The sequence below is a fragment of the Poecilia latipinna genome, unplaced genomic scaffold (assembly GCF_001443285.1).
Source record: "Poecilia latipinna isolate Pla-1442-1.1 unplaced genomic scaffold, P_latipinna-1.0 Scaffold203, whole genome shotgun sequence".
Taxonomy (NCBI): Eukaryota; Metazoa; Chordata; class Actinopteri; order Cyprinodontiformes; family Poeciliidae; genus Poecilia; species Poecilia latipinna.
Window position 1 is genome coordinate 164,821 of NW_015112819.1, and position 26,992 is coordinate 191,812.

General features: G+C 41.1%; 2 protein-coding genes, 1 long non-coding RNA gene and 1 other non-coding gene across 7 annotated transcripts in view; 2 read left to right on the forward strand and 2 right to left on the reverse strand.

Annotated features, from left to right (window-relative positions):
* The first annotated feature begins 806 nt into the window (after positions 1-806).
* On the forward strand, positions 807-3,964 carry LOC106946737 (uncharacterized). Its single transcript, XR_001424816.1, has 2 exons — positions 807-2,024; positions 2,258-3,964. It is a non-coding gene; the product is annotated as an uncharacterized LOC106946737 (long non-coding RNA).
* Positions 3,965-6,809: 2,845 nt separating this feature from the next.
* trnag-ccc (transfer RNA glycine (anticodon CCC)) lies at positions 6,810-6,880 on the reverse strand. The gene has a single exon. It is a non-coding gene; the product is annotated as a tRNA-Gly (tRNA).
* On the forward strand, positions 6,810-14,449 carry LOC106946738 (histone-lysine N-methyltransferase PRDM9-like). 3 transcript variants are annotated; one of them, XM_015031327.1, is made up of 7 exons: positions 6,810-7,227; positions 8,459-8,566; positions 8,643-8,735; positions 9,066-9,343; positions 9,476-9,543; positions 10,514-10,704; positions 10,810-14,449. In XM_015031327.1, the coding sequence occupies exons 2-7, from the start codon at positions 8,470-8,472 to the stop codon at positions 12,714-12,716; spliced, it is 2,634 nt and encodes an 877-aa protein (XP_014886813.1). In that variant the 5' UTR covers positions 6,810-7,227; positions 8,459-8,469; the 3' UTR covers positions 12,717-14,449. The 3 variants fall into 3 exon arrangements, with proteins under 3 accessions (XP_014886813.1, XP_014886812.1, XP_014886810.1); XM_015031326.1 differs by lacking the exon at positions 6,810-7,227 and adding an exon at positions 7,267-7,363; XM_015031324.1 differs by lacking the exon at positions 6,810-7,227 and adding an exon at positions 7,862-8,233.
* A 143-nt stretch (positions 14,450-14,592) lies between these two features.
* LOC106946739 (neurabin-2-like) overlaps positions 14,593-26,992 on the reverse strand; it is a 24,815-nt gene continuing 12,415 nt past the window's right edge. For both annotated transcript variants that reach the window (XM_015031329.1, XM_015031328.1), the window contains 9 exons: positions 20,539-20,671; positions 19,247-19,367; positions 18,801-18,905; positions 17,371-17,503; positions 16,305-16,457; positions 16,137-16,190; positions 15,788-16,017; positions 15,116-15,212; positions 14,593-14,828 (listed from right to left, as the gene is read on the reverse strand). In XM_015031329.1, coding sequence (XP_014886815.1) covers positions 14,778-14,828; positions 15,116-15,212; positions 15,788-16,017; positions 16,137-16,190; positions 16,305-16,457; positions 17,371-17,503; positions 18,801-18,905; positions 19,247-19,367; positions 20,539-20,671 — 1,077 coding nt within the window. In that variant the 3' untranslated portion in view covers positions 14,593-14,777. The remainder of the gene's footprint in view (positions 14,829-15,115; positions 15,213-15,787; positions 16,018-16,136; positions 16,191-16,304; positions 16,458-17,370; positions 17,504-18,800; positions 18,906-19,246; positions 19,368-20,538; positions 20,672-26,992) is intronic.

A 26,992-nucleotide genomic window follows, 5' to 3' on the forward strand; every position in this document is an offset into this window, starting at 1 on the left:
TCATTTGCAAAAGTGAAAGTTATATGTTATGTAGATTCATTGTAGACATGAAACTATATTTTATGGTTTACACCTGATGAAAACCCACAATTCATGTGAGATGAACCCTGAGAAATGAACTTTTTCACTCACGTGCTCACATTTTACTTCTCTGACGCTCCAAAGATTAAGACATGCGGTTTTTCATAAACTTGAAGTGTTATGATGTTGACTTTAGGTTTCATTTCCTGTGAATTCATGTCAAAGAATTTCTGGACATTAATTGATCGTGATATGCTACTTTAGAACTCAGTGAACGGTTAAGTGATTAGTGGTTGCCCGTACTAAAATCATTGTGTGGTTTGTGATTGGCCAGTGGGATGTGCTTGTCCTCTGTAACCTGCTTCAAGACATAAAATATAACTTTGGCCCAACAGTTCAAGCCTTTTTCACTGGCTCAAGCTGCATCTTGACTTTCCAGTGCTATCCTCTCCAGGCTGTAGTTGTCCTATACAGACAATATGCGTATTATATCTAAGTTTTTTCAGATGAACTTGAGTAATGACATTTTTTTAAGAAAGTGAGACCTCTGCTGGTGTCGGGATCTACAGAAGAGCAAAATCTCTGCATTTGACTTGAGGAAGCTGCTGTTTGCCAGCTCAAAAGTCAAACTAAGAAAGAAACAAAGATACAAAGTTTTTCTTGCAGTTTCATGATGGAGCTTTAAATAACAACATGGAAAATGGCTTGCTTGGGAACATCAAGTAACACGGAACCTGTAATTTTCGGATGCAACTCTGGAGTCTGAAATGTTTTCTTCTTCCTCTGTCACGCACGCGGACCTCTTTGGTCCTGCTTTACAATTAATTTTCTGTTCACTTTGAGGCAGGAAGCAGCTTGTCCCGTTTGAAAGGGGTTGTTGTTCCAAAGTGCCACCCCTACCTCCTCCTCCATCTTCCCCTGACCTCTGAATAAGGAAGTTTTATGCAGCTGACCTTTTGACTTTCGCGTCTGTGTATTTATGTCTGAGAAAATAGTGAAATTATGACACTTAACTCTGTCGCCTACATGTGTCTGGGACAGCTTTGTGTGGACTGTTAGGGCCATTCAGACCATAGGTCAGTCTGCGGCAGCCGACTCTCTGATTTAATAGCTCAATAACTCAAGTGCATTCGCACCGACATGCCACGAAAACCTCAAAAATGCAATAATCAGACAGATTATAAAGAATAAATGTTCCAATGTTTAATTTGTTGATTAGAGTCAAATGACTATGGACGTTTTGGATGCTGATTGTGAGCTAACGTCTTAGGATCAGTCTGTTAACGTGAACTTAGTGAAGAGTGAGATGCCAGTTAAACAGTATTAGGGGATTCCCACAGACCGACAGCTATAAATCAGAGCTGCCTGTGAATAAGTATGCAGAAACATCCGATCTTAGCTTTATACATGCCACAGCAGCACTTCTAACTTTGTTTACGTCCTTTATAAGCCTTAGAGACTGTGTAGTTTAGCAACTGCAGCGCTCTGAAATATTATCAATATTTGAACTCTTCCAGATATTCCACATCATGACCTCAAACATCTGTGTGCTTTATTGGGGTTGTGCAAAATGTAATAAACCAACAAAAGGCGGTGCATAGTTGTGAAGCGGAAGGAAAATTAATGGTTTCAACAACCAGTATGTCAGAACCCATGAGAGTGTGATCTCACTTTCAGAGGATCTTTGCTGGAGAGTTGATCCACCTGCTGCTTCCACGCACCTGTGGCTAATCAGCGCCTTTTGTTTGGTTGGCGCTCTAAAGGAGACGTCGATACAAAGTTATGCATTTATAAGCACGTATGTGTGAGTGTATGTTTAGGTAGAATTTATGGTAGAATACATGTATATATAGATATGGATAAATATTTAATAATATTTATTTATTTACATCACGAACCACACTCCATACCATTAAGTAGCGGTAATGCTAACAGTTTGTTTCCAACCGACAAGAAGAAGAAGACGTCGATCATTTTACATCTGATGGTTAAAGCTGCAGCAGGTAACATTGATTAAAAAGTATGTTTTTTTTATTTTTTTTTTTATTGTTTTTTTACATATTCGTTAAAACTCTCACAATGTCCTGATGGTGTAATATGAGAGAGGTAATCTGCGAAAAAGTCGAGCTTCTGTGCCTCCTACATGTGGTTCTACTGATATCTATTGGAAACAGAGCAGTGAATCAGGAGGAGGGTCTTTACATTGCCAATCCCTTTTCTCTCTGCAACATTACAGCTCCTTCCTCACCACAGAACCTGCCATGAACACGAAGACTAGCGAACATGGCCTGATGACGGTGGATAAAGTTTTTCTGTATCTGCAGCAAACTGGCAGTCTTCAACAGCACATACAAGAGCTTCCTCTCCAGATTTACACACTGCTTCGTGTTAGTCTGTATAAAAATATTCCAAATAACTTTGCGTATGTGGTTATTGCATACAAGCTATGAAAAGTTCTGTGAGTATTTATTTTTTTTTAATGGGTATTTTAGATTTTCAATCATAAACGTAAAGTGCCATGTTAAGAAATGGAAAATATTTCAGTACAACTAGATTTGTAAAAGAAAAGACCTAATATTATGACACAAACTAAACCAATGTTGTTAAAGCGGTAAACTTAAAAACATTAAAAAAAAATTCAGACATTTTATGTCTACAGAAAATTTGATGTCTTAGAAAAAAAACAGCCACCCTGTGATCCTGCATCAAAATTAACTTGAAATGTATCACTTGGTGTGAAGACTTTTTTTCCCCCCTCAACTTAGCAACTCGGTTGTCTTCTATCTCCATACAACATGCAGTCATGGTTGAAGCAAAGTAACGAGAACATTTGTGGTAAAAGCGAGCAAACGACTAATTCCACGCATCTGTGGTGCTATCTGTGAGTACCAATTGTCTCTCAGAAGCTGGTGGTAAGCAGGGGTCTTGTACATCTTCTTCATGTGTGGTCACAGTGGTTTCACTTAGCTATTTGGAGCTCAATCAAGGAGCCCCTCTGATCTCCATGAGGTCCAGTTCCAGAAAACAAGAATCCTCCTGCTGCAGCGGTAAAGCCAAGATGCAGCCGACGCGCAATCAGATACCCTCTTATCTGCTCGGCCTGGCTTGATGTGGATGTTAATCAGCGATATATCTCAGTAATGGTGTTCCTGTTAATTGCCTCCCCTTTTTGTGGCTGTGTTTACTTTCGCTCATGATTTCTATCTGCTGATGTGGTCAGAAAGGCATATGGATTTGGTTTTCTGATGCACGCCTTACTGAGCTCTCAGAGAGATGCTGCCCTTGACTTTTGAAGTGGTTCTGAAATGGAGATGCTTGTCCCCTGTGCTGGTGTTGCTATTCTGCCAAGGCTTGACTTTTGTTCTTACAAGCACTGTAGTTCTTAATAAATAAGAAATCATCTAAACATTTATTGGTTTCAGTAGAGTGATTACACAAAGGGGAAATATTTTTATATATTTTTTTGGAATTTTTTTTTTTTTAATGATTGTGGGTTACAGTGAACAAAAAAAAATCCAATATTCAGCATCTTAGAAAATGTAATTGGGCTTATTACTTTGCCAATAAAATGTCATAAATGCCAAATGAAATCTGTCCTTTTATTGAATACAACATGTACTGAGAACCTGGTTGCAGCTACTTTTGTAAAGTTTCATTGGTGTGTAGACCATAACATGACATTTCTGTATCTGAAAATCATTCTCATTGATCTTGTGCTGCTGTAAAAAAAAATTCCAAGTGAGCAATCTTGAGATTTCTGTAGCTATCAGTCATGATCATCAAATAAACATTTGAAATAAATTCCTCTGTAACATGAGTTTTTCACTGTTTTATTTGTATTGTTTGAATCTTTGTTTTATGTTGTGATGGCTGATGTAAACTGTGAAGCGCTTTGGTCAACTGCTGTTTTAAATGTGCCATGCAAATAAATTTGACATTGAGATTCACTGTCTGACTTTATTTAGTTGTTTAAATGGCATTTAGTATTTGATGATCAACTTATTCTGACTGTACTGCATTATAATTAGGATCTGAATGTGATCATATGCCTGGACTGTACTGGATCTGTCTGAAAAGTGACTTGCCATGCTGTAATTTGTGGCTACATGATTAAGCTAAACTGAATTGAGCTTAGTGGCAGAAAAATGCATGACTGCACATTTTCTCTTTTAATGACTCGGCTTCCCACGAGAGTGCCTTTATTTGCATATCTTTTGAACCTTTGCGTCTGATTCTCAGATCATTAGACGTGGTTGACGGTGTGATAGCCAAATGGCTTCGGGGCAGGTTCGGCCTGCACATCTGAATTCCATGCAAATGGTTAATCCCGTTCTGCGGCGTGACTGGAGTAGGCTGACCTGGCCTGGAAAGATCGCACCAGTTCAGATCCAGACGGCCGCTCAAAGATGCTGCTGACGCGGCATGACAAAAACTGACTAAATCATTTTGACAATTGAACCATGATGCAAACATGAGCCTTTGGTTATGGAGATCCAAATGGATCGAAGTTCGAAACCGGGTCCTCACCCCACCTCCTACACTTGAAGACCGCAAGGGGGTCAACCGTCATTTCTTTAAAGCTTCTCCTCACGCATAAATAAACCTGGATGCACCCTCCTCCACACTGCAAACCCTAAAAGAGCCTTCTGAAAGTCTAAGAGCATTCCTCCATGAAGACTTTCCCCTTTTTAACTTTGATTTTACGCTTTTGAAAACCCCTGCAGCTGCGTTAGTCCCAGACAAGAGGCTCCATACCTGATGAAACAATGGCGTGGTGGGGAGGGGGTCCTGCATGGTAAAGCTAAACCAAGCTTTGGGATGCGGGGGGTGGGGGTTGTTGTATTGTCTAACTACTTCTCACCACCACAGGGAAAAAAATAAAGGATTCTCCATTCTCAGTTTTCTGCAGACAAAATCAAATTGGCTTTGGCGTGGTTGTGAATGAACAGAATCCAAAAGTGGAGTCAGTGCTCCACCTCACTATGCTTTGATATCCACAAGCCCCTCACTGTTGTGCTGCTGTGGCTGTCAAAGCAGAGGACCTCCCCTCCCTGATCCTTAGCCTCGTCACTCCTAACGATGCCCTGGAGGCATGAAGGTCTGGAGGGCAGGCGGTTGGGTGGAAGGTCCCCGGATGAGGCAAAACCTGCTCCTTCTGGTGACAAACTTCACAAAATCCACAGAAGCTGAAATAGCAAAACAGAGGCGTAACCCAGATCTTTTCAATCTACATATATTTCTTTGCAGTTTTTAGTCTTTTTTAAATTGCATAACATGATCCAAATGTTGGCCCATTTCGTCTCCTGGTAGAATAATGTTTGGAGTCACGGCTTCTTCCTCTCTGAGTGACATTGCAGCTCTTCTCAGTTCAGGATTTGTTTAAGTGGAAAATGACACTGTCTAATGACCCTCAGCCAGCATCTTCACACTATTTATTATTTTGTTCTGGCTTGATTATGTACATTTCACTCCAAAAACACTTTCATTTTTTATACACATAGCCTGTCTCCCTCCTCAATCGTACGATGAACCTGACCTATGAGAGTCCTCAGTTCTCTTTCTGATATCTTGGTAGATTTCTTTGTGGGGTTTTTTTCTTTCATATTACACATAGGAGCAGCATGATGGTGTTTACATCTAAAGGGTTATCTGTAGTTAACTCAATGCTACGGAGTTATCTCTCAGATTCATTGCAAAACCAAGACATCATTTGGGCTACACCTACTTAGATAAAGGTTTAGTAGTGTATGTAAACTTCTGACTTTGAATACAGTACAAAAAAAAATATCTGTCATTGTTCTAACATCTAGCAAAAAGAGACAATTTTTGCAATCCCAACTGACCTGAAACAATAATAGTTTAATCTTATTTAATGTCAAACAGAGGAGAAATGAACTGTGTCTTTTCAGAAAGCCTGGGTAAATATCAGGCTTTAACTCTACTTTTTGTAATAAAAAAATGCAGCCAAATCAATCTAAGAGTGAAGACATAAAACATTGTGGGAATTTGTTTTGAAGCTACCAAACACATAATACAATGCTGACCTCTAGTGTAAATTCAAAGACACAGCATGTTTAGAAAAGAAAATACCTTGGGTGCACGAACTTGAACAGGGACCATAGAGTGCTCAAAAGAGTTCAATATATATTAATATCCAGTAATTCTGATGCATGTTTGGCTTTTAATTGGAAATATTTGCAAGGTATGTTACCACTGCAACAATGACCATCCATGTTGAAGGATGATGAGGACTTTTCTTCTTCAAGTGCTGCCTTCTCTCTGAATCACTGACTGTTCATAAACTTCTTTACACATTCTTGCTGTAATTAAATGAAGCTCTCCAATTAGAACAAATCAAATGTTAATACATCACATTCAAACCTGAGAATGCTTGTCTTTTCTTCCACATTTACTTGAGATGGCAAGGAAGCACTGAAATATAGGTTTGGAAATTAAAATTTTAAAATTTTAGAACTGTTTATTCTTTCTTGCAAAAAACATTAGTTCTGTGCCCATTCATATGCTAGTAAGAAAGCTAAAACTCTAATTTTTTACTTTTTAATAATTCAGATCTGATGTTTTTTTTATTTTAGATCTGAGGTTTGGTAACATTTTAGGATCGACAGAAAACTAAAGTCGTTAATAAAACATATCCTCCAAAATTTAAATAATTGTGTATCTGAATCCAAAATAAATTAAGCTCTTCTTTGTATCTTGCAATTACCCTGTAATCTTATCTTTAAGCTTTGATATGCAACGATCCCTGCAATAAAGAAAGAGAAAAGACGTGCGCCGCCCGGGAATCGAACCCGGGTCGCAAGAATGGGAATCTTGCATGATACCACTACACCAGCGGCGCCGACACGCCTCAGTATAGACTCTGTGGTTATTCCATACATAGCTATATCCGAGTAGTTACAAGTTTTGTATTTGAATATATGCAGGGATGACTCTTGACTACATGATCTAGTGTTATAAAACAAGAAACACTGAAAATGAATTTCACAGGACGCTGTTCTTTTATTTGATTAAAAACGCAATGTTTCCCTTTATGCTGAAAGTTTTCTGTATTTACTTCCGGTGTTGTAGTGTAACATCGGAGTAACTTCCTCTTACGAGACCTCATGTTGCTAACGGTCAAAATATGTGGTTTTTGAAACCAATTTATTGTAAGTTTCGATGTTAGAGTTGCTACAACTCAAAAAGGTTTGTGATTTTTTATTTTATTTTTTTACTTTTTAATCTCTTATTTCGTAAAATGGATTTAATTTTTTTACGTCAGGATGTAATATTTAGCTATGTGAGGCTAATTATCATGTTACAGTTATCGCTATGATATACGGTAAGGTAAATTTGATAAACTGTTATTCGTCATAACCGAGAAAAGATTAATTACTGCCCAGCAAATTTTAGCCTTACTGGAGCATTGCAGTAATATTCCTTAAAGGTTACATACAACTTAGACACCTTTAGGGACGTTATTATGTTTTTCCTCACTATTAAGAGAAGAACCAGTGTGAATTTTCTAAAGATTTATTAACCTTGAGCGAACGTTTCCTGTAAACGTTCCTCTTGCTCTTTGAAGATACGAGATTTTCGAACTTTTTATTGAACGATTCCTATATGCTTTCTGGAACTTGACGTTGATGCTTTAGATAATCTTGATGTGACAGACTTTTTAACTGTTTTTTTTTTAGGGAAGAATTCCCCAACCGTGATCCTCAAGGCTCACTGCCCTGCATATTTTATGTTTGCTTGCTTCAGTGCACCTGATTTCAATTAATGGCTGATTAAAAGGTTTTTACTAAACGCCAGCCTGAATCAGGTGTGTTTAAAGAAGGGCAACAGAACATGCTGTGCAGTGTGCCTTGACAACGCTTTAGGGAACAGTCTTATTAGAGAACTGTTTGTCAATATTCCCTAAATGTTAGAGAACTTCAAAACTCCTGGAAATGTTCCCTAAACGTCTTCCAAAGCTTTCGCATTTTGTGGTCTTATGGGACATTCTGTGGTTACAGATGTCTTCACCTTATGGAAAGCATACGGGTGTTCTAATTTTTAGAGAACCTTCTCCAGGATACTTTGCAAAAGTTGTTAACTTTCATGGAGCATTTGGGGAACATTTCCTGGAAACTTGGAGTAGACCAGCCAGATTCCTGACTCTTCCTGAAGCTTGCACTGTCAATGTGGAGACAAATCCTCAGAGAACTCAGTATAGTACAACAGTATAGTCCTTGAAGGGTTTCTAAAAGTTGAAACATTTGCAGTCTCCAGAGAAGTTCACAGTGAGGCTTGTGTATTTACACAACAAAGTGGATCAGTATCGAAAAATGCACAGGAGATATGTGTGTGATGAATTTGCGGGATATCTGTTGATCTCATGCTAATAAAAGTGACACCATCAGAGGTTTTACTAACTTCCTTTCACTTCCTGCAGAGGTTTTACTCATGTCGAATAAGAATGGTGAAGAGGAGTGGGTGGAGACAACCGAGGAGGTTGTTGAAACTGAGGAGGGCCTCTCTCTGAAGAACAGCACCCCTGCAGGTAATGTATGATAACCATATTTTTAAACTTTTTAAGAAATAAAAGTCTAACATTGCATCTCTGTGTGTGTCTAAAGTGGTGGTTGATTTAGAGTCGACTGAAACGTCACTCCAGAAACTGCTGAGCACTGTGGGACAGGAAGAAAGCATTGAGGGCCAAGATGGCTTCTGTAAGTTTATTCCATTTTCCTTTCTTATTATAATGAAGAGTCAAACCTGTTAAACCGGTAGAGCATTGACAAGCTGGTATCAGTGTTCATGGTAGCTTAGCAAGCTACAACCCTTAGCCAAACGACGTTTTGATAATAACATACTTTATTTGCATGCAGAAATTATCTTTTCTAAAGTTATTTTTGTGCAAATGATGAATCCATTTATGAGTAATACAGAAACTATTTTGTTACAAATTTGGAATTTAAAAAAAAATATATATATTTTAACATATTTCAGCCACACAAGTACACTCACTTTAATATTCAATTTTGCTTTTACATTTCCAGGTTGTGAGGAGTGTCTGCCTCTTTTTCAGGATCAGAGTAATCCTGATGACATTAATGGTCCATCATTTATCCTCGACTTTCCAACGACCATGGGTGTCCCACAGCGAGCTCTTCTCACTTTACCCTTTGGCCTGATGATAGGCAGATCCAGCATTCCCAATGCAGGAGTAGGTGTAATAAACCAAGGTCCAGCACTGTCTCCAGGAATGCATTTTGGACCGTATGAGGGGGAAGTGACAGTGAAAGAAAATGCTATGTCTAGTGACTTTTCTTGGGAGGTGAGTTTAATGGTTTTAATGTGACAAATTGTGAAAGTTTAAAATGATTTTAGTAGTCCTGAATCCAAACAGTAAATTAATGTCCTTGTGTTTGTTATCATGCTTATAACATTTTATTTAAAATTTTTTCAGATTTACAAAGGAGAAGATCAGTATGAGTACATAGATGCCACCAGTGACTCCTATTCAAATTGGATGAGGTATTGAATTTTGAACGTTTGAGCAGGAGCACAGTAAAGGTTTACTGAACTAGAGTAAAATTGATGGGGCATTTTTGATAGGTTCACGCTCAACAACAGTGGGTCTATCATCTGTGCAAGCACATGCAGAAATGTTACAGACTTCACCGTTTCTAAGTGGTGAACTTTGGTCAATGTTTCTAGAACTATAATAATATCTTAGGTTTCTTTTTTGAGGCGTGTATAAAGTTTAGTCAAAGAGAACGTAAATAAACCTGGCATACCAAATATCAGCTTATGGGGCGAGTCTTAGTTGGCCAGTTTTTGCTTTATCAGGGCTCATAGAGGTTGTCACAATCTTTTCTTAGGCAACTTCATTGTGCCTCAAAAGATCATATTACACTTTAATAAATCTGCACAGTTGCTGACAATCTTGTACCCATTCTTGCCCCAAAGTAAAAGACAGGAAGTGTGGGGAACCTTCAAGGGTTTTTGGCATTCAGTGAGGAAGTAAAACAGTTTTTTTTTTGTTTTTTTTTTTGGTGTTTTAGATGCTGATTATTTCTCAGGGTAGGTAAAAAAAAAGAAGGTTTTTAATTAATTTTGATGACTGGCTGATTAAGTGGTGGATCATGGCTTTTCCAATTAAATCCAAATTTAGATTTAAACAATCCTAGTTGTAACAACACATTTTGTCTCAGTGAAAGTTGTAGTCCAGTTTTGGAGTAGGCCAGCCAGATTCCTGACTCTAATCTAAAAGAAAATCTGTGTAGGGAGATAAAGGTTCTGGTAATGGCGAGGAGGCCTCCCAGCCTCACGGACTAGGATTTCATCATCAGAGATAAATGTTCAAAATGCCAGCAAAAACATTCAAAAAGCTGGTCAGCAATTATAACAAAGGTTTGATTGCTGTACAATCAACTTTTTAGTTTATTGGGCTCAGCTTCATGTTGTACTCAACTTATTTCTACCGGTCTTTGTTTGTGCATAGGTATGTGAACTTTGCTCGCAGCAAGGACGAGGCCAACCTGCTGGCCGTTCAGTACAAAGGCAGCATCCTGTTCCACTGCTGCCGCGCCGTCCAGACCGGAGATGAGCTCACAGTGTGGCCGAGCAGCAAACTGCGCGCCCACCTCAGCAAAGATTGGTCTGACATGTTGTCTTTGAAGATGAGCAGAACAGGTAGCTTTCACTTCCCAAATCTGTCACCCAAAAAAAAAAAATGTGTTTGAGATCTAGTCTAGATTAAGTTACTCATTATTTTCCCGTTTTTCTCCGAAATCACAGAGAGCGGTGAGAGTGCGTCGTCTCCGATTTTCCTCTGCTCCAGCTGTCTTCTCTCGTTCACCACGGAGAGCTTCCTCCTCCGACACATAGAGCACTTTCACTTGCAGCCCAAAGCAGACGAGGCGGCCGGCGAGGAAAACCCCGGCTCCAGAGACGAGCCTCCAGCCTCTCTGGTGATGCTGGTGGATCCAGTTAAATCCAAAACGTGTGATGACTGCGGGAAAGTTTTCAAACAAGTCCCCCACCTCAGGAGACACAAGCTGTGCGTCCACTCCAACAAGCGGCCTTACTGTTGCTCGCATTGCAGGAGAAGCTTCAGTCAGGCGTCCGGCTTGGTCCGACACCAGAGCGTTCATTTTGGAAAAGCCGCAGCTACGGACAAACTGGTCTCTACAGCGGAGAGCTCTGCTCTCGGATCAGAACTCTCCTGCCGGGCGGAAGCGGCTGCATCTGAAGAGACTGAAAGAAGCAACCCGACCAAGGTTGCCCAAGTGGATGTGTATGTAGAAATGCAGCAGCTGGATTGTTCAGTCTGTGGAAAGAGCTTCACGAATGAAGCGCACCTCAAGAAGCACGAGGCAGCTGTTCATGAGAAGTTACGCCCTTATGTCTGTTCTGTGTGCCTCAAGTGCTTCGGCCAGTACAACGACCTGGCCAGGCATCTGCAGAGTCACCACAAGAATGAACATAAAGAGAAAATGGACGAGGATTCGGAGGACGCCGCCATCATGCCGTTTAGCTGTGGCGAGTGCTTGGTGGCTTTCTCTTCGGTGGATGACCTGCAGCTGCACATAAACGAGCGGCACTCGGAAGACTCGGCGGCTGAAAACCAGGGAAGTAGTTCAGCTCCTCCTGTGGAAACCAAAGACCTCACCCCAAACAGTGCCCCTCTGAGGCCGCAGCGCCTCAAAGCCAGATCTAAAGTTTCTGCCGTCACTCAACTTGTAGCGCCTAAACGCAAAGCGGCCAATCAGCAAGAGGCTTCAGCCGTCAGAAATGCAAAAATCAAGAAGCACAAGTGGTTTAGCTGTAATCTCTGCAAGCAAACATACGGAAACCCAGACGATCTTAAGGCACACAAGTGCACTTCGAAGCCGCTGAACTGCGGACAGTGCAGCGCCGCCTTCTGGAAGTCTAGTTTGCTCAGAAGGCACACACAGATGGCACATGGAAGGGCGAAATCTTTCCGCTGCAACTCCTGCGATAAAGCCTTCTCTACGTCAGCGAAGCTGAGGCAGCATCAGAAAAACAAGTCTTGTCAGAAGTACCACTGCGCCTCCGAGCTGTTCCCCTGTTCCTTCTGCCACTTCTCCTTCACCATGAAGAGCTACCTCATCAAACACATCAAGAGGCACCATCCTCGGGATTACTCGGAAGGCCTGATGGACCTGGAGGAGGCGGAGGGGGAGTTCACGTGCTCGGACTGCGGGACAAACTGCGCAGACGCGCAAGCGCTCGCCTCTCACACGTGCATCAGGCAGCTGAAGGTCCTGTATTTGTGCACCGACTGTGGGAAGAGCTTCACGAACCACTACGGCCTGAAGCAGCACCAGCGCATCCACACGGGCGAGAAGCCCTACAGCTGCACCTATTGCAGCAAGAGCTTCTCCTACGTGGGCCAGCTGAACGTTCACCTCCGGACTCACACCGGCGAGAAGCCCTACCTGTGCACCCACTGCGGCGAGAGCTTCCGCCAGTCAGGAGACCTGAAGAGACACGAGCGGAAACACACGGGTGTGAGGCCGCACGAATGCACCGAGTGCAGCAAGAGCTTCAGCCGCCTGCAGAGCCTCAAGGCTCACCTGCTGCTTCACCAGGGACAGAGGCTGTTCAAGTGCAGCCAGTGCGGGAAGAGCTTTTCCAGAAACTATCATCTCAGGAGGCACCATCAGAAGGTGCACACGTAGGCAAGAAGGACTGTCGTTGCTGTGAAAATAGTTCAGATTTCCACAGATTAAAGTAAATTACTTTACTTTAGCAAGTTTAAGAATAACTTTGTGAAAGTTATTCTAGATTTCCGACATTAGCCCGTTTTTATTTAGTTCCAAAACCAGTTTTAACGCGAGTTTTTGATGTTAGTAGAACACAGCGTCATCCTTATTCCTGTTTTGTCCATCCACTTAATGCAAAGCTTTTTTTTTTTTTATTATTACTCTCCAACCCATCTGAATCAAGTAATCTGGGATTCTGAGGTAATTCTGTCGTTTGATTCAGGTGTGTTGGAGAAGGAATGCATCTAAAAGTTAAAGGATGGTATCCTTTCAGGTTGCACTTGAGCGTCCTTGAGCTAGAGGTTGAAAATAAATAAGCGTCCAGAGACGGACAAGATCTATTTCCACAGATTCAGTATGATTGATGGGGATTGTTTATCCCCAAAAACCTCATGACTACGTTTGATTCAGCATCAGTTTACACAAAGTTATTGCACCTTTCTGTTTGAGGTCTGTTTTTTTTTTTTATTTAAATTTACAGAATTTAAATTACATTCAATATAAAATCATTCTCAGCATTTGACTCTAAACATTGTATAATTTATTAAAACAAGATTCACTACAGTTTTTTGACAAAAAAAAAGGAAATGAAGCTAAACAGATTTGCCATGGTTTGAAATAAAAACACAGCTGCTCATCACTGTTGACCATTTATTCCACAAAACATACAATGCAAAGCGTGTGCACTGTACAAGCCTTAATATTATGAAAATAGTCATAACCATGCCTGTTTTTTTTTGTTTGATTTTTTTTAAATTAAGTAATCCTAGGTTTTGTTTTCATTACCACCCTCATCTACTACTTGGTTTTAACATAACAGTACAGCTTTGTCTATTTGATTACCTTTTTCTTTGCTTTTGTCCATTTTTTTTTCCTTGACTACGTTATAAAGATTACGCAAATTGAAAATATTGAAGTCTGACCTGAAACTATACAAACATACTGCAATGACAGGTGACTGCTTTCAAACTGTGCATGAACCGAAAACAGGTAAGAAACCTGGCAGTGTTTTTCCATGTGCTACACGCGGTGGTTGTCAAGTGCAGCTGCTGGTTCGAGACGAAAACTTCGCTGCTGGTAACGACTTTGGGAAAAGACAAAAAAATAAATAAAATTTCCCAGTCTGGTAATGGTTCAGGAATCGGTAATTCCAGTTACACAAGTCCTTAGCAACATCCATCTGGAGGGGAAAAACAGATCCATTGTCACTTGTGGCACAGAAGTTGCAGGTTTGTTTCGTGTGGTACCTCTTCTAAAGACACAAGGGGATGGAACCGGAGGAAGGATCGCTTGTTGATGGGTTTTTAGTGTGTAGAAAATACACAAACACTTCTGGAAAGTAGGCAGCAAGGTTAGGTGATGAGACACCTAAAAGAAGGTTACTGTTACTACGGTTTAGACATCACGTCCCACTCGTTCTCTTCGTTCCATCGGCGCGCCGCGGCATCTTCGGTGCAAACTCCTTCCTTCGTCCCACATCTTTATCACGGAAAATATACAACAACCGTCCAAATCTCGGTTTATATTATGTTAAATGTTATCCACGTTAAAATTTTTTACAAACCAAACCGAAAACACACAGCATCACATCTGTACAAAAACTGAGAGGGGAAAAAAAAAAAAAAAAAAAAAGTCAAAAAAAAAGAAGGAAAAAACCAAAGAAAGGGATTTTGTTTTTGGCAATTAAAAGCAACAGCTTGGTCTGTCACAAAACAACAAATTATGGGGAAAAACAAATACTGAAATAAAAAAAGGAAAAAGTACATTTAGAGCTCATCAGAGTCTATATTTGTTGCGTTTCATCGTTTCAGTGAACGGTAACAAAAAAAAAAAAAAAAAAAAAAGGGGGCTAAGAGGGTTAAATGGCCGAAACACAAGGCCTGAGGACTCGGCGTACGACCGGGCTCACGATGGAGACAAAGATACCCTGCAGTTCAGTTCATCAGGTGAAGGTTCACATGGAATGAAAAAAGGCTTTTATAAGGGTTCAGATTTAAGCTCCTCCACCCTGACCTCCAGGTCGGCCACCTAGAAAAGAGAAGAAGAGACGTTTAGAGAACAGCTGCTGCAGAGACACAGTTCCTGTCTTAACAAAAAAACGGATTTATTTATCAGACCAAATGGTGAGACTTTGAAATTACTTCTGTTCGGTGCCGACATTGGTTAAAGTGATTTTTTTTTGGTCTGTTAAAGCACAGAATTTGAAAACGAAAAAATGCAAAAAGAATCCTCTTATATTAATTTTAACTTTTAAATGTATGTATTTTGTAGTTACATTAATGACGAAGCTTAAAAATTACCCCCCCCCCCCATACCTGTTCCTGAAGTTGTCCCGACTCCTCCTTCAGAAGAGACGCCTCGGCTCCAACCTGCGCACAACGCTGGGTCTCCTTCTTTAGGTACTCAATCTCCCTGTTTGAGAAATCAGAGCAAAGGATCGGGCATAAACACGTTGGGTATATTTGTGTAAAATGTTTTAAAAATAAGCGCATATATTCAGTGGGGGCGGGAGGGATCATAAAAAAAATAATTTATTATATCAATTATATCAGTAGTGCCACACATATTTCCCTCCCATATTGCACCTTATACAGAGTTCCAATAATATTTTGGTTTTATTTTTTTTCCAGATCACATATCTAATTTGTCAGTTTTTAAAAATAATAGACTTTTAAGGAGAAAAAAAATAGGAATTCCTTTCTGGGGATCATTTTTATTTTTCCCCACAAAATATGAAACAAAGTATTAAAGTTGGCTTCCAAAAAGAGCTATTTCATTGCTTTTTGGCTTCTGCATAAGATTTCAATATTTGAGTCACGTGGCCTCTGATGCATCAAGTTTCAAAAATTCAGATAATAAACCGAATCCAGTCCAAAAATGCTATAAAAGGACTCAAAGTAAAAAAGGGTAGATTTTTTTTCCTACATTGTTTTTTTAAGTGAGTGTTTATGCTACTTAAGTGTCTGCATGCGTTCACGCTGTCTTACTTCTGCTGATACTCCTTGATCAGCCGCTTGGCTTTGCTGTATTTGCGCTCCAGGGCCTGATACTGGGCCTGCGTCTCCTTCAGGTGCTCATCCACAGCCTGACACAGGCTCTGCGCCTCCATCCAGTAGCCCTCCAGCTTCTCCATGCGCTCTTTGTTCTCCTGCAGGGTCTGCTCCAGCTGAGCCTTGTCCATTCGCCAGCGCTGCTTCTCCTGCTCGGCGTGGTGCAGCTGCAGGGACGAACATAGCCTCCGTTTCAATAAACCGACCAGGCTTTTACCGTTGTAAATGCTGCTCTGCACAGAGCTCCTCTGGCTTAATGAGAAGTCGTGTTAGCCGTCAGTCTCACCTTTCTCTTCAGCTGCTGGATCTCCGCCTGAGTCACAGCATGCTTTATCTGGAGCTTTAGCAAGAAAACGAAATGAATTTTTAACACCCGTGTTTCTGTCACGCACCAGAGCGCAGGTGAGCCGTGGTCACAGATGAAATGTCCCGCTTCGAGGCATTCGTGTCTCACCTCTTTATATTTGTGGGCGAGCTTCTCGGGGTCCGTCTCCAGAGGCGACATGTCCTCGTTCTCCGCCAGGTCGAACACCTCGATGGCGCTGGGATACGGCGGGCTGGCCTCGTCGTCCTCATCCTCTTCCTCATCTGTGCCATATTCGCCACCCTGGAGGGACACGGGCACAGGGAAGATCGGAGAGGTAAATGAACGTAAACGTCTGAAATACAGAAAAGTTTATTTTCAGCTGGAAAATGAAAGTAGAGAAATCTTTATTTTCCATTCCATTGTAAGTTAAATTGTATTTTATAGTTAAGTTGCAGTCAAAGTGTGGAAAATTGTTTCTCCTAAGAAAAGAAATATAAATTCAATGTTCAGGCAAAATTGTAAATCCATGCAGTGACCGTGAATGTCCACTAGATGGGGTGCAACCCCCAACGATCCTTCCTGCTTTCTAAATTTACCATTCTGCTTTTCAAGAACCACCCTGACCTCCATCACTCATATGCAGACAGTGAGATCGGTCGTAGAAGAACCTCCCTGTCCTGTTCTACAAGCATTTAACCCCAAATTTTTTTTTTAAAAAAAAAAAAAAAAAAAAAAAAAAAACAGAGAACATTAAAGACCTCATTTTAAAATCACAAAGAGCTTTTGAGTACAAAATAATCTGAATCATCCCTGAATTGGCCCAGTTTCTGAGCCTAGCTTACTGCTTAATCGTGTGTTATATTGTAGATGATCTTAATGGATGAATTTCATAATGCTATTCGAAGTTGGATTTTGTTTCTCTGCAGCCTATAAAGGTCAAATTAAGACCATTAAGGTCTTTCACGTATTATTTCTAGGCAAAACACAACACCTGACAGCAGCATTTTAGAAGCTCGTAGCTGCAGGAAAATGGGGATAAAGTTGAACACAGATAGGATTGTACCCGATTCTCTCATGTTTCTGTGCCAAATTTCCATCTTTTGCTGCTTCAAATTTGCCAAATTATCAAACTTTAAGCAAAGGGATGGCAAATATTTCTGGAATTTACGGAAAAACTGAGATGTACGTGTGTGTGTGTGTAGATGTATCGAACCTCTTGTTCGTCCATGTATTGGTTGTAGCGTTGCTCCATCATTTCCCTCTGCCAGCGCTCCTGCTCCAGGGTCTGCTGGATGAGCTGGGCCACTTCGCTCTGCTCGCCCGGCTTCTCCCGCCCAATCACAAACCTGCGATCGCACGCTCAGTGATAAGAACTCCGACAGCATAACTACTGATCAGGAACACATTAGAAGATGGTCCAAAACACACATTTACTACAGGTGGATCAAGAGTTCTGCATAAAATTGTCCTTGAAGTTAATAGTGATCTGAAATTGTTCGTTGTTATCAACAAGGAGGATAAGAACTGTCTCTTTAAAGACTAAAATAGTACTTTCCTTATATGGTAAAGTGCTATAGCTTCATGAACTGGTGCAGTAAGATGTTATTGCAGTCAGACATTTCCTTCCTGTTTACAACCAAACAATGATCTTTTCTCTGGAGCAACGCTCTGCAGTTCCTAAGATCAACTCTGCCCGTCTTTCAGCTCATCACAGAGGATATAAGACGCCTGGACAGAGGTCCACAAATCTCTGTCAAATTAAAGCCGAGGCTACATTAACTCGTCGCAAAGCAACAGATGGCCGCTGAGCCAGCCTCTGTCGTCTTTTAATTTTCTGCGGCGTTTACGGGTAATTAAATGCTCACAAACGCGCTTCCTGTCCCGCTCCATTAGTCTCACTGACAGTTTTTTTTTTTTTTTTTCCTGAATAGACCCTGAGCTTCGTGAGCCCCTCCACTGCCACTGCAGCAGATCCATAATGTATGAGTTGATCCGTAGAGGTCTCTGATCTTTATAAGTCACATTACACTAAAAGTTATCCCAACAGCACTGGCCACAAAAATATAAATAAATAAATAAAATCTCCTGAATTATGAATGAGCCTGAACAACAAAAGGTGCTCACAGAACTCCAAAGAGCAAACAAAAAGCTGCAAATGGCCTCCTGGCATTTGAACCTCACACTTAAGATCCAGACTGTATTTGCCTGATGATATCAGTGTTTTCTGTAGCTGCAGCTCGGAGACTTTGAGCTTTCTTCAAACGGTCCCTAAAATGGAGCTATTTTAAACCCAGAAGGCTATAATCATGACTCTGTCAGAGTTGCAATATAAATCTCCAGTCTGGTTAAATGAATGGGCGGGATGTGGGAGAAGTCATTCCTGTTCTGGCTGCGGGTAAATACATCAAAATGAAACCGTCTGCTAACAGAAGAATGCTGGACGTCAAGCGGAGCTGTAAAGGACGTCCCGCTCGCAGAGAGAATGCCTCGCAAAAAAAAGCCGCAAGAGTAGCACCCTCCCGGTGATAAACGCTGACCGTTTAATCCTGCTACATAACCCCAACCTGATAGCTGCAGCCCGGACGGGGAACTGGGTCACAACAGGCCCGATTAAGGCAAGGTTACTAAAAAAACGCCTCTTACTTGACAGTTCCTGAGGTGTTCCTGAGTACGGAGGCGGCAAAGCTTTGGGTGACTCCCACCAAGCTGGTCCCGTCCACCTCCACGATCAGGTCGTTCACCTGGATCCTGCAGAGACATTTCGACGGGTTTACAGAAAATCGCTTAGGGAAACTGATTGTGGTCGACCGCCTGATAAAACCACGTTGGCGAGTCATTTTCGCAGCAAAAAATAGAAACATTTGCAAAAGGACAAATGCGACTTGTCAACACAATATTATATGTTGATGCATTGTTTTCTTCTGAATGTATTTGACTTGTTCAACCTTTTCTCCTGCCCTGTGCATGTCAAGGAGCATGTTGATTAAGTTCATGAAAAAAAATTATCTATTTAGATCAATCTAATAAACTTTTAAAAAGATTGTTGTATAGACTAGCTGATTAACTGATTGATTAGATTAATAACTCACCTGCCGTCCCTGTGTGCTGCTCCTCCTTCTGTCACCGTCTTCACAAAGATGCCCAGTTTCTCCAGGCCCATGTCAGCCCCTGCGCCCATCCCGATGATACTGATGCCCAGGCCGTCTCCATCTGAAAGGGAGGAAGGAGGATCAAGCCAATAATTACTAGAGTCCCTACTATAACGCATGTTTGGTTTGGTCTTTATCTGGTAGGAAGTTTGCTGTTAAAAGTACCTAAAGTAGGTGTGACTAAATCTTGGTCTCACCTCATGAAATCCTAAGGTTACAAGTGTAATCACAATTTGCTAGTTCTACAATGGCAATTAGCAAAATCCAAATGTTGATGTTTGTGATGGTAGGACAAAAAAAAAAAGGATTTTTCATGCCTATCGGTTGTCATGGAGACTCGGTGACCCCTCCTCCCCCAGCACACTTCTCTGCAGCTCCCCAACAATGAGCTTAGGAAAGTTTTTGTTTTTATTTTATTTTTTTTTATACCAATTACATTATTCTGCTGTACTAAATGTATTAGTAGCGTTAATGGAGACTCTATAATTCTGGAACAAACTGAAAATACCATAAATAAATGCATAAAATCAAAATATTTGTGATCAAATTAAAAATAAAGGTAAGCGTGATGCGATACTGCAATATAAAACGTGGTAAATTACAATATAAACATTGCACTTTTTAAACAAACACTTTACCTGATCAGGGTTTAAATCAGGACTGAGCCTGATCTGACCTTTTCACTTCAGTGATGTCAACAGCCTGACGCCAACATTTGCCGCGAGCCGTGATTTATTTATAGCTGTAATAAAAGGATGCACAAGCTTTTTGTTTTCTTGAGGACAAAGAAGATTCGCACCTAGCATGTGGCTGCGTCTCATTTACAGTTTCCCTGGTGCAGAAAGTGCACACAGCTTGCCTGCATGTTGCTACACATGCCATCACTTAAAACATGCCTGCGACAGAAAGCTAAACGTAGTCCTGCATGCATATATTAATGCAGCGTAATGTTGAGGGAGTGCTCTCGTTGTGCCCCACCGGGGAGCAATTGAAGGAAAGACTTGCGCTAGTGCTTCCTCGTGGAAAAGCTAGATGGCTGTCAGAAGGCAGATGGCGAAGACTCCGGGCCTTTTTATATGAGCGACAACAATTAAACCCTCCTACTGAAGAAGACATAGTGTTCTATGTTTTCTTATGAAACCATCAATCTGGTGCCCGAAGCTGGTCCGAACACCGGAACCGTTTCACAGCTTTCGAGAAACTTCTTCTCAAGAGTTTAACGAGGCTAATACCTTTCTCCAGTTCCACAGGAAACAGGTCCAGCCTCTCCACCCGCTTCTCCAGCTCGTACTCCGCCGACGCCGCCATGGGATCCACGTCTTCATTGCGCCTGTCGTAGTCCTCGTTTGGATAGGTGGCAAAAACCTGCAGCGGAGGCAGAGATTGGATCAGTCACAGCCGGATTTGTAGCTTGCTGGGTGAGTCTGTCACAACATTAAAGCCACTGATACGACTTTAAAGACAAAAGGTGTCCATGACAACAGCAGACGATGAGGAATGGTTTTCTGATGACCCCTTTTGGTCAAGCTTCAGGTGTTGGGACAGATGGTGTGTGGTCAACCAACTAAATACCTCTATTCAAATGTATTTGCTTTACTGAGTAAAATTCAAAACAACATTTAAATGTCAATAAGTTATTATAACTTTTTTTAAAAATGCATCTCTTTGAAAGATTTAAATACTCACAAAGAGATTATTATATTCGGATGCCTGAAACCCTGGAGTTAAGAGGCACTTGACGATATCTGTAGTGTTCTTTGAATTCGCCACAACATATTAATATTATTTTAGCTTTTCTTTCATTTTTGCAAATGTAGATGCACAACAATATGGCTTCCAGATCATGGAAGATAACCGAGTTTGAAGGTGGATGCCTCTTTCTTCGTGCAGCTGTGCAGTGTTCTCACTTTCTCGTCTGAGTTCACACGTTTTCTCCAAATATAGTAACTAATAATGAAAACAGATTCACTTCCCGTGAACCCTGATGAACACTGGCACAATTTATGCAGCCGTACTTCAAGGCTTTGTAGGTGAATGAAGTGGTAAAAATGTAATTAAAATAAAACTAAAAGCTGAGCATGATTATCAGCTAGCTTAGTAATAGATTAATCGCTAACTGGAGTATACGGACTGAAAAAGGCCGTTTGCTGGAAGAAAAACACAGAGAAACTAACACAAAACTACACAGAAAATACAAACTGTACAAACATTTTAGGCAATAAAATGCTTATTTTCATATTTTAAAAACAAAGTTGAAATTTTTGTTTATTTGCATCTTTCAATGTATTTAATCATTTGTCANAATAATCAATAGAATAATCTTTTTTTTTTTTAAATAACTGTTAAATCACTAGTTCTTAGGAATTTTTAGTTTAATAAATAACGGAAAGGACTGGACCGTCACTTTACCGAGGTACCGGGGGAAAAAATGGAGCTCATGCATAATTAGCACCTTTCAACCTGTTTCTTATGTTTGCCAATACATCGTGTTCTGAGATCATCGACCAGATGATGCAGTAATAAACTTATAAAAGTTGAGTCACAATTTTTTGATTGACCTCCTGGTGTTGCATAACGACAAACTGAAACTAAATCAGGCAGTATGTCAGGAAGAGAATCGTGGCCCTCCAAAAGTTATCTGTGCAATCATTACACCTAAAGAATAAAAGCCACAACATCTTACCATTCAGATTGTGTCTCAGAAATGGCCGTGTTTTGATGCAAAATGGTTTAATAAACCCCAGAGCAACCACAAAAGATATTTTCAAGTTGGTGGGCTGAAGCTTGACAGACTAGATCATTAAAATAAGGACTAGAAACTATTATGACGAAAGTAATATATAAAAATCTAGATGACAGATTGTGGAGTGGGTTTCGGAGGCATGTCCTGTGATCTGACGACACTAAAAACGTTTAACCATAATGAGCATTGTTTCTTTCTTTTCAGGTTTTGTCAGCTCCAGTGGTCTTTTTTTTAGCTGTTGTGAGACAGGAAAGTGGGTTATGGGAGAGGGAAAAGACATGCGGCAAGGGTCATCGGGCCGAGACTTGAACCCGTGACGGCTGCGTCGTCGAGGGGTAAGGCCTCCGTATAGATGGGTCGCACTTTACCCCTGCGCCACCGCTGCAGCCGTAATGAGCATTGTTAGCTTTGGAGGAAAAAGGAAGAACCCTGTGAGCCTCAGGGTCATCATGTTTTATGGGTACTCTGCTGCCAGAGGGTCGGTTGCACTCCTCAAAATAGATGTGATCATGAAGAGGGCGCATTTTGTGGAAGTAGAGAAGCAACATCTCAAGAGACGAGTCATAAAGTTAAATGGACAATAGCCCTAAGAATACTGCCACACTAGTTAAACAGAAGATCAACAAATGCAGTGTTTTGGAGTGCCCGTCACTAAGCTCTGTTCTCAGACTTGGAAAAATTTGCATGAGCAATGAGACCTACAGACCCAAATGTTGCCAAAAGTCCAGGACATCATTGAGAGACACTTGTCTAAGGATCCCAACATTTTTTGTTTTGCTACAGATTTCAACTGGGGCTTCCGAACGTGGTCTTGGGTCATCTGCAATGGAGTCATCTCATACAGCAAGGAGGCTATTATAATAAAGAGTCTGAGATATTCATCTGCTAAGGCAAACAGGAATCACATCCGTTCAGAGGAGTACGACTGCTGCACTTATAGGCCACTTATTATATAACGGCATTTGCTAAAATGGTTGCAACTCAATGTCAAACGAGGCCGTGGAGATGAAGATGGATACCGATGAAACTGTACAACTGAATCCATAATATAACATGACCACTTTTAATGCAGATCTAATACAATTTACTTTTATCGACTGTTTTGTCAGAGAGATCTCCTGCATTTTCTCGAGGCCTCACAGCTACTTCATTTTACACCAGTAATCAAACACATAGAAGGGGAGAAAGGAAAAAAAAATAAAAAAATCAATCACAGCGACTGAAGTATCTCTCATGGAGACAGAGGCCTCTGTTTTCAGGCCTCAACTTCCCACATTCAGTCTGATTTAACAGCATGACAGTTTACATAACCACCTCCAGCATGTTAATGGGGGCCCTCTGCAGCTGCACACACACACACACACACACACACACACACACACACACACACACAAACACACACACACGCGCGCATACATACACACTCTAACACCGTAAGCCAAATCTTAAAAAGGCTCTTTTTTCCTGTCTTCCGAGGTGATTTCGTATGCAGCACCTTACACATTCAACTCGCAACGCCGATTCAGCTCTGGACCTTCTCCTCCCCACAGTCTTCTCAACTTTTCAAGTGTTCACACACTTTGCTCCTTAAAGTGCAAAATTGTCTTATTTGATCCTTTTTTTTTTTTTTTACAGTATTAGTCCTCTAGTACATCATCCAGTAATAAAAATTTCAGAGTACAAAAGTTTCAAAACTTCGGTCACAATATCAGTCATAATTCGGCTTGAGTGAAACAGTCAGTTGAAATATCACAACTGAAATCTGTGAAACTATTTATTACAATAATAGAAGATATTTGAAATTTAAAGCAGGAGTGTTTGTAAGAAATAACGCACTTTATCAAACTGACTATACATTACTTGCAGTATTTTATCCTTGCAGTGTCATATGAGCAACTGGTACCCATCTCGAGCTTCCAATAGACGACTCTCTCGACATGTTGTCAGTTCATCAGCGGAGCAGCCCAGAGGGCTAACAACTTTGAGTCCAATACATTATTGCTGCAACCGAAAAGTGCCAATATGCAGCCTGAATCAATGATTGACGTCAAACTGGTTTTAACCCTATTCTAGTCGTCAATCCAAAGACAAGTTTAATTTGCTTACTGTCATCTTAAGTCACCTATCTTCTGGTTCATCCTGCCATCACTCATGAACAAGTCCCCAAGACAACGGGTAAACATTGAACTGACTGGCGTATTATGTCTTATGTTAAGCACCTGGAATTGCTAATTGCTGAAATGTGCTTTACAAACAAACTTGCCTTGCCTTGAACTCCTACAATTGCGGCAATGAGAAAAGCCCAGCCTAGACGTAGCGGCCCACCTTTTTCACATGAAGATGATTAAGAGATGGCTCTCATCCTAGCCACTTCACCTTTGCTGAGGTAAAAAGTTTGAAGACACAAACAGGACCTCATCATCCACAAAAAAAGCAAAAGACCGTGACGAACCAGGGAACCCCCACTCCTTGACTACAGTTTGACATCCTGCCAAAGAACATCGCATACAAGATCAGGGCAGCATGGAGACCAAGCTGTGCAGGAAACAGGCTCGAATTGTAGCCAAGAATGTGGAAACGGTTCTTACTTTGGTGACAAAAGGATCAAACTTTAAAATACTGAATGCCTGCTATTCTTTACTCATACAATATCCTCAACAAAAGCCTTGGAAGACACAGTTGCTTTGCAAGCTTTCTCCTTATCCACAAAACTCTAAACTCCCATGACCCAGTCAACAATTCACGTTAAGTAGACAATTACATATATCTTTAGTTTTCACAAGCAACTCAAAGAATTAGCTCTAAATGAAACCATCTGAAAATTGTTTGTAAAAATGCCTTAAAGATGTTTACTTATCAAGAAGTGATTATTTCTTAGACGCACTAAAGCCGTGCTAAACATTTCCCACCGTTTCCGCTCTTTTTCCTAAACTACGTTAAGCTAATCATCTCTTGGCTACAGTCCCATATTTACTCTGGAGGCTTAAGAGAGGCATTAATCTCCTTATCTACAAGTCGGTCCTGACCTGAGTGCAAACGAGCACAAATCAATCAGTTTGGAAGTCCATCAGTGGCTGATGTAAAATTAACAGCTCATGAATGTCGCACAACAATGATTTAAGAAGCCAAAATAAGAAGCCAAAAAATTTTTTATAGGTCAGAAAACATTTGAACATTTATATGTCTCACCACAAGTTGACTAATCGGAAAAAGCAACTGATGTTTATAGATTTCATATCAAAATATAGCTACGCGTGAACTGAGTCACTGCAGAGGAAAGTGTGGGAGCAGCTCTGAAGTCTAATGGCTTTTGATTTAGGTTACCTTTGCATTTGGTCGGATTACCAGAATGTGGATTAAACACTCGCACAAAACACACCGTTTCCACCATAAGTGGCATAGCATGAAACGACAACAGTGTGGCCTGCGTGCTCACGTGGCACTGCTTCGCCTTTTGACTTTAAAGACCAACAGGCCACAGCTGGTGGCTCCTGTTGCCCTCATTTCACACTGCAGAGGACCAAACAACCAGGAGGCTCTGCTGCACGTTACGTGGCACTGGAAACATCCAGCCGTTGGATGGGTGCCGTGACCTCATGCAAAGGGAAAGTTCAGGAGTGGTGCTAAGGAGCAAAGCAAGGAAAGAATCCACATAGGCACAGAGTTAACACTTTCACTGCCAGGAAGGTGGATTGTCTTCCTTCTTACATAGACGGTTATCCCACTAATGGCAGACTATCTAATTAAGGTCCAATGTCATGTAACCTCCCTGGCCTAACCTAAGCTTGATGAGTAGTAGATGAACTCCTCAACTAGCATGGCGGATGCCTTTAGGAGATAAACATTGGGATTAAAGGCAGTGTGGTAGAGGCAGGGGGAGGGGGGGCAGGGCTGGAGAAGGACACCGTTCCAGTTGTGGCAGATAGTAGGTCAGAGGAGCTAACAGATGGCCAGGAAACTCCCTTCCGCCCTCCCTCCCTCTGCTGCCGACTGACTGGGATGTCCTACTAAAGCACTGTGGGCAGCAAGCTAGAGCCTCTCCTCAGCTAGCAGATTGTGACTATAAAGAGCACACACTTAGGGCTCTAAAGGATATCAAAGGCAGTCAGAGGTGACATATACCACCGACTGGAAATAGTGAAATGACAGAAAAGCTGTTGAGGCGTCTGCTCTGCTGGTTCTATCATACTGGCCCCCAGGCAACAACTGGGTGACACGCTGGTGTTAACTACGGAGGCTGTAACCCCCACCCCCATGCAGCCCACAGCTGCATGTCGACTGCTGTGTCTCTTTCCCTCGCGACTCCAAATCGGGTCTAATTTTGGATTTGGCCAATGGGGTGTGTGGAGGTGGTGCCGTTCTGTAACAGAAAGCTCTGCAGCAACATTTTTCTCTGAGCAAAACTATTAATTAGACGTATCCTGCCTTTGTACCTTGAAAGGTAAAGCAAATAACCGTGCGTAATGGGAGATGTTTTAAATCTTCCCTTAATTCTCTGTAACCAATCTGCTTTATGGTGTCAGAATGGATGCTTAAGTTGCCAAGCACTCCTATTATTAACATGTTTGATTACTGGTTCCCTCTCCAGCACCGGTTAAATAACCACCAGGTAAATGTTTCCAAATTTCAATAAAACTGGAACTTAATCCAGATCCTGGATGTGTGCGGCTCCAGGTGCTTCACATTGGGCCAGTCTTATTCTTGCCAATACGACTGAGACGGAGCATCTGTCAAATAACGGCTGGATAGCATCAAAGCTGATGTATTTTGGCAAGACAGCCATTGGTCAACAGTCATATTTGGGCTTAGTTTGACATCATAGTGCAATAACTGACCTCAATTCTGTAGGACGATTTTTTTTTTTTTTTTTTTTTTTTTGGGTTCAACCTTTTGAAAAAAAAAAGGCAAAAAAATACCCAGAAATTGATCCAAAAAAGCCTTTA

Excerpts from the sequence above, each read along its gene's own strand:
- LOC106946738 (XM_015031324.1), top strand. The coding sequence starts at position 8,206 with ATGTGGAGACAAATCCTCAGAGAACTCA. Across the intron at positions 9,344-9,475 it reads CTAGTGACTTTTCTTGGGAG|ATTTACAAAGGAGAAGATCA; the intron begins GTGAGTTTAATG and ends AAATTTTTTCAG. Across the intron at positions 10,705-10,809 it reads TTTGAAGATGAGCAGAACAG|AGAGCGGTGAGAGTGCGTCG; the intron begins GTAGCTTTCACT and ends CCGAAATCACAG.